The following is a 7,195-nucleotide window of genomic DNA, read 5'->3' as shown; positions in this document are numbered from 1 at the left end:
AAAGCATTCTTGGTGTTTTTGTCATGTTGCAATAGCCTATTTACACTGATTATATACCAAAATCAAAGTTGATATTGTATGCTAATAGATAGAGTTGTCATAAAAACATATTACATGCTTTGAATTCCTTATATATAGCTATGCAGTGTTCTAAGCAGCTTGGATGGGTCGCTGTACGTGATGCAACATTTATTATAACCAGAGACTTAATATAATAAAGAGACTTGAGACTTGACTTGGACTCTAGCTCAGAGACTTGAGACTTGACTTGGACTCTAGCTCAGAGACTTGAGACTTGACTTGGACTCTAGCTCAGAGACTTGAGACTTGACTTGGACTCTAGCTCAGAGACTTGAGACTTGACTTGGACTCTAGCTCAGAGACTTGTGAGCATCTCTGATTTGTATTAACTTTTCAGTTTCTTCTGTTTATGTTACATTATATATTTACAATTCCTTCCTTCCTTTCTCTTACTTTTAACTAAGCAATGTGATCTGCTTACTTTATTCTGTTAAACAGCTTAAGTACTGAACAATCTGAAATCTCAAGGTAAGTATCATTTAAATTTTCCTAATTAATCTTAATTAAATCCAGTTTATATGCTCTGCCTAACCTGTGATCTTTACATGTTTGTCAAGTTTGATGAAACTCTTCAGGCCAAATGTTTCTTGTAAAGGAGCTAAACTCACGAGGAAAGTTGTGCCACATGAAATGGATAACATACTTGAACGCAGAGCGAATGAATACAAGCAATATCAACTCAGGTTTACCTGGATTTTTCTTCATCTTGCCCACAGTCCTGTTAACACAACCCCTTTTTCTGTTTATCTTTGTTGTTACACCTCTCATTGAGGATTGACTTGCTCCATTATATTTTCTCTTAGCAAGGGTGCAGTTGAAATTTCCAATGATCGTTCTTTCATTAGACATTCTTGGAGCCATTTATACAGTTTTTCCAACACTGTGTTATTTTTCATGCCCTTTTTCCAGGAGGAAGACAAACACAGATATTATTATTGCCCCAGCCAACTCTCCTCTCCAATATCCAATCACAGGTTTCAGGGTAGCTCCTCTGAAGAAAAGTTTGATACCAGGTTAACTTACATTCCTTATAAATGGAGCAAAACCTCAGCTTATATTAAAAATGTTACAAAACTAAATTTTCCTCTGATAAGTGAATTTGAAACATAGTGAATTGTGTTTTTATATCATCATTTCAGGTCTTGCTCTTCAAACACAAGGGAGAGGTTTAACAACAAACAACAGGGAGGTGTACAAGGTGCCATTTGTGCTCTTTTTTTATGTTTTTTAAGGTCATTTGTAGGTAAAAGCCCTAGTACACTGTAAGAAAAAGCGTTAAGTTGTAAATAAAATAATTTTTTTACAAGAAAAAATAATTGCTCCTTTTCAAATTCAAAATGTCATGTTTATTTCAGTATTACATAAATTATGTCATTTATTAAATTAGCTATATCTGCATGAAAATTGTTTTTAAGCCAATTCTTTTTTTTTTTTCAGTGTATGAGGTATTCAATCACAATACATGCACTTTAAAATGCTGTTTTCACCATAAAAAGTGTTCAATTCTTAAAGGTGTGCTATTATGCTTTTTCTATAATGTTGCTGTTTGAGCATAAAAAAAAGATCGACAAAGTTATAAAGCTCAAGGTCCGATTCAAAAGGTGATATTTTATTTAAAGGGACAATAAGTAACTTTTTAGGTATTTTATTATCTAAAATCAATATTTTTATTCATAAATATGCCCTCAATGGTGTACAAATACCTATGCCAATGTTTAAACTAATCCTCGTAAATGAAGAATTTATTATCTTTATATACATGGGAAGGGTAGGTCGACGGAGGCTTCCATGTAGTTCCGCCATCTTGCAAAACTATAATAGCAGAGAGGGACAAAAAGTACTAAGCCAACGCGTTTCCACAACGCGTTTTCGGTCAGAGCCAGAAACGCAGGTGCAGATCAGTGAGAGGCGCTTGAAACTGCACCGGCAAGTTTAAAAGTCTGTATTGCATTTTTATTATGGACCATACATATGCCGCGCCACAGGAGAAGAAAACATCGTCGCCAAAACAGTCAAAAATAGAACGTAAAAGGAAACGTGACCGTAGATTACAGAAAACAAGAGTTAATGTCGGGGAAGCTTTTTCTAGGTGGAAAGAGATAATGCTGGATAAAGATTTCAAAAGAGACGCTGAAGTGGCCTGTTTTCTTCTCGACAGGTAAGTCAGTGTTACAATCTATATTATAATATTTTTTCTTTGCTTGGTTGTTATTATATAGATAGACGAACATTAACTGTACAGACAATGAAAATTCATTGTTATTGCTAGACATAAATTTTACAAACCTCGGTTGCTTCTCTTCTCTGCCTTTTGTAAACCTTCAATTCTATCAAGATCGTCTCTCGTAGCTGCCGGGCATCTTTGTCGTCGTGGTATTGACTCTCGCTCTCCTCCTCTTCCTCGTCCACCTCTTCCTCGTCCACCTCCTCGCCTAGATCCCACTGATCCACTGCCTCTCTGTCCTCTCCCTCTACCTCTACCTCTACCTCTTCCTCTCCCTATTGTTGAATCATCTGATGATGATGATATCTAACAATGCACATAATTCAGAAAATATAACGAATAAAGAAGACATAACTACTAATTACAATATTTCATGTTTTCCACAGTCAGTAATTCATACTGTAACATTCGTTTGTTAGTTGTCATGTTGCAGTTTGTTTGAAATAACACACCTGTTCACCTGAAGGAAAACTCGACGAAGTGCTATTAGAAGACATCCTGTCAAAGCTTTTTGGTACATATCGCCTACCGTAGATGCAACGCGCATTTGAAAAAGCGAGGCGCTGGAGAGCAAAATTAGTTTGAATGCAAAATACAATTTCACCACTAGATGGGAGTAATTCCTACTTACAGTCCCTTTAAAGGGTTAGTTCACCCAATAATCAAAAATATGTCATTAATAACTCACCCTCATGTCGTTCCAAACCCGTAAGACCTCCGTTTATCTTCGGATCACAGTTTAAGATATTTTAGATTTAGTCCGAGAGCTCTCAGTCCTTCCATTGAAACTGTGTGTACGGTATACTGTCCATGTCCAGAAAGGTAAGAAAAACATTATCAAAGTGGTCCATGTGACATCAGAGGGTCCGTTAGAATTTTTTGAAGCATTGAAAATACATTTTGATCCAAAAATAGCAAAAACTATGACTTTATTCAGCATTGCCTTCTCTTCCGTGTCTGTTGTGAGAGAGTTCAAAACAAAGCAGTTTGTGATATCCGGTTCACGAATGAATCAATCTATGTAACCGGATCTTCTTGAACCAGTTCACCAAATCAAACTGAATCATTTGAAACGGTTCGCATCTCCAATACGAATTAATCCACAAATGACTTAAGCTGTTAACTTTTTTAATGTGGCTGACACTCCCTCTGAGTTCAAACAAACCAATATCCCGGAGTAATTCATGTACTCAAACAGTACACCACTGTTTTGAACTCTCTCTCACAACAGACACGGAAGAGAAGGCAATTCTGAATAAAGTCGTAGTTTTTGCTATTTTTGGACCAAAATGTATTTTTGATGCTTCAAAAAAATTCTAACTGACCCTCTGATGTCACATGGACCACTTTGATGATGTTTTTCTTACTTTTCTGGACATGGACATCCGGGTTTAAATCATTCAAATTGATTTGATTTTGAACCAACATTTACACTGAAGCTCACAGGCAGCTATAGTAAGGGACATGACATTTCCCGACCATGCGCCGAGTGCAGCCAATCACAGCACAGACTGGCCAAGATAACCAATCACACACAGACTGGTGCAACTAACCAATCACAGCACATATTTCAGAAGCCGTGCCTTCGTTTAATTTTTAACTGTTTGAGCTATTCATGCCGAACTGGGAAGAGAGGTGTTGTTATAATGTAAAATATGTGAAAAATAATGTGTTTTTCAAACAAACCTAGTGTGAGGGCCTATTCTAGTACCCCAAAACAAAATCAAGACCTTGTAAAAGAGCATAATAGGACCCCTTTAAATTCACATTCTGTTCTAGATGTGAACTTAAAGTACTTAATTTGCATTAACACAGTGATGTCTGCAGGTGTCTTTGAGTGTGAAGAGTGGAGTGCTCTCAGTGGAGGATCTTCTGGATGGAGATCAGGTGGAGGGACAGGGTCAGAGTGAACTGACCATCTCATCCAGCAACCTCACACAACTCAAAGATCTGCTGTCCAGAGTGACCTACACCAGCACCATCTACCACATCAGAACATCAGACCTGGGTAAAGGCTATCTGTACATGAAAAACACTTAGGCTTACAATATGTACTAAAATATGTTGCTCAAATACACAGTGAAGAGGCAGGATTAACACTTAAGTAACAAGATACATGCTAGCCAGTTAAGTGCCTCAATGTTTTAGAAAAAAGTTTAGTTAAAAGTTCAGTTATATACCTTGTACAACTAGCAATATCACGCTAGCAAGAGACCAACACAGGATTGTTGGTGTGATTTTTCTTTTATAACCATTCAGTAAACAAAACTTAATATTATTACTTCTCTTTTACACAAAGTATTGCTGTCCAATGCATTATTCTGTCTATTCTTTTTCCTCTGACAAAGCCACAGCAGATTAAACCATATCTCCTCTCTCTGAGCAAGTTAATTAGTGGTAATGATTCATTCTTGACTGAATTTGTGTTTTGATCGAATCTGTTGAGTGAATAATTAGTTGATTCACTCATAAAGATAGATACTATTGTCGCCATCTACTGGGATAAATTTGTGAAGAAAAGTCACTGAAAAATGCAGCCTGTGTGTGGGCTAATAATTGCAGATGAGAGGAGTGATAAAGCATAATGTCTAACGTTCTTTGAAATTCTTTTTAATTAAGGCCCGTTTAGATACAGTAGCTATAAATAATAGTTTTAATAATTACTCTCAATTTTGTGAAACTGGAGAAGGCCTAAATCACAAATGCAACCAATACAAAATGAAGGAATGATATTGTAGTAGGATTATTTCTTAAGAAACAATTTTTTCAACTGATGAAAGATCAAAACACAGACATCCAATCACAACCAAATGGATCGACTGTAAAAAGCTTGAACCTTTAAAGCGGCAGACTCACACTGATAGTTAAATGTCGATGCCAAATTATCCTTTTAATAGCCTAGATCCTCCTTGATGTGAAAGAGCCTTCATGATTATACGTATGCAAGATTTTAAATATTTCCATCATACACATCTAAAATTAACCATCTGGATACAATATTTAGCCTTACCTCTTCTTAAGTCTCTTAAATGGCATAAAATATCTTCTTTCTTTAGTTTCTTTCACTTTTGAGGATCACAAGGCCATATTTCCAGTCATAATCAGAAGACCGTCAGTTCCTGTTTTGTATGACCCAGGAAAAGGTGAGACTACCACACACACACACACACACACACACACAAAAGATTGCAACATCACATATGCTTACATAAATGTTATGTGATATGTAAGTTTAACAAGTGAAATTGTCCTGAGTAAAACATAGTTCAAATTTGTGCACAGTTAAACCAAGGAACTCTTTTGTCTCTCAGATATCAACTCACAAGTGACCATAATAACCAAGACCTTTCTGAGGTATAAGGAGCTGGGTGTCCTTATCCAGAGTATCAGGAAATTTTACCCAAAGATCAAGATCATTGTTGCGGATGACAGCCTGAAACCTGAAAATGTGCCTGGAAACAACATTGAGCACTACATCATGCCTCCTGCACAGGTAAACATGTCATCACTTACACATGTTCAATAGGCGAAAATTAGTGCCTACTGTCAGCTCTTTATATCATGCACCAACAGAGGGAACAAACTGATCTGACAAAACTCCACAAACATGTCTGTTGCTGTTTGCTAGTTTCGCTGTAAATTGACCTGTGGACACCAAGTGTTGATGACCTGGTAATTTATCACTGCTGATGATTTTGGTATCTTCTCAGGGCTGGTTTGCAGGCAGAAATCTGGCTGTATCTCAACTCACAACTAAATACTTCCTGTGGGTTGATGACGACTTTGAGTTCTTGAGTGAGACACGGATTGAGAGATTTGTGGAGATTATGGAAGCGCTTCCGGAACTAGATGTTGTAAGTATGAATGGATATTCTTTTACGAACTAGAGAAAAGTCTTTTAGCAATATATACTTGTTGTAAAAGTTTGTTTTCTGTGATTAGCTTGGTGGTGAGGTTTCAGGGGACCAGTTCTACTTTGTTCTGGAGTATGACGAGGGAGATGAGAATGACGGCGGCTGCCTAAGACGTATTAGAGAGTTTCATCAACCACTTCCAGGTTATGATGGCTGCTTTCTGGTGGATGGTGTTGTTAATTATTTCTTGGCTAGGACTGATGCTGTACGAAGGGTTGGCTTTGATCCGTTCCTCAAAAGAGTCGCTCACACCGGTAAGTGTACCATCTTCATTGATTGATTCCAAGCACATTTCATTCTTCTAATGTCTTCCCATGTCCATCCATTCTTTGTTTCCATGTCTCATCTTTGAATGATCACCATTGACTTCAGAGTTCTTCATTGATGGAGTTGGCAAGCTGATGGTTGCTTCTTGTAAAGGCCTTTCTGTTGGTCACCAGCCACATCGGGCAGAGGATGAATATGACTGTTATAGGAATCAAAGAAAATCTGATGAAAGGCGAAAACTGGCTCACCATTTCTTTAAGAACTATCTTAACTACATCGAGTACTGATTATTTTTTTTAAAACAATCAAATCTGATTATCGATTATTCACAAAACATCTGGCAGTCACGTCACCTAATGGATAATGCAAACAGTGTTGGCCTAATGGCTAGAGAGTTGGACTTGTAACCCGAAGGGCACAGACTTGAGTCTCACTGGCGGGAGGACATGTAGGTGTGGGGAATGAATGAATAGGGCTCTCTTCCACCCTCAATACCCATGGCTGAAGTGCCCTTGAGCAAGGTACTGAACCCCCAGTTGCTCCCTGCTCTGGGTGTGTGTGTGTTCCCTACTCACTGCTGTCGGTGTGCACTTGGATGGGTTAAATGCAGAACACCAATTCTGAGTATGGGTTATCGTACTTTGCAAATGTCACGTCTTTCACTTTCTTAAGAATAAATTGCAACACATAACTTTCCCTCTATATTGAA

At 37.6% G+C, this 7,195-nt stretch overlaps 1 protein-coding gene across 1 annotated transcript; it reads left to right on the top strand.

Moving 5' to 3' along the window:
- Positions 1-651: 651 nt before the first annotated feature.
- On the top strand, positions 652-6,836 carry LOC127953622 (beta-1,4 N-acetylgalactosaminyltransferase 1-like). The gene is made up of 9 exons (XM_052552855.1): positions 652-764; positions 991-1,094; positions 1,221-1,279; positions 4,133-4,313; positions 5,362-5,448; positions 5,617-5,798; positions 6,016-6,159; positions 6,248-6,473; positions 6,592-6,836. The coding sequence occupies exons 1-9, from the start codon at positions 712-714 to the stop codon at positions 6,771-6,773; spliced, it is 1,218 nt and encodes a 405-aa protein (XP_052408815.1). The 5' UTR covers positions 652-711; the 3' UTR covers positions 6,774-6,836.
- The last annotated feature ends 359 nt before the right edge of the window (positions 6,837-7,195 follow it).

Source organism: Carassius gibelio, chromosome B3 (assembly GCF_023724105.1).
Source record: "Carassius gibelio isolate Cgi1373 ecotype wild population from Czech Republic chromosome B3, carGib1.2-hapl.c, whole genome shotgun sequence".
NCBI lineage: Eukaryota > Metazoa > Chordata > Actinopteri > Cypriniformes > Cyprinidae > Carassius > Carassius gibelio.
The sequence above is the reverse complement of the archived record's forward strand: the minus strand, read 5'-3'. Positions and strand labels throughout refer to the sequence as shown.

Excerpts from the sequence above, each read along its gene's own strand:
- LOC127953622 (XM_052552855.1), top strand. The coding sequence starts at position 712 with ATGGATAACATACTTGAACGCAGAGCGAATGAATACAAGCAATATCAA. Across the intron at positions 1,280-4,132 it reads ACAACAGGGAGGTGTACAAG|GTGTCTTTGAGTGTGAAGAG; the intron begins GTGCCATTTGTG and ends TGATGTCTGCAG. Across the intron at positions 4,314-5,361 it reads CATCAGAACATCAGACCTGG|TTTCTTTCACTTTTGAGGAT; the intron begins GTAAAGGCTATC and ends TTCTTTCTTTAG.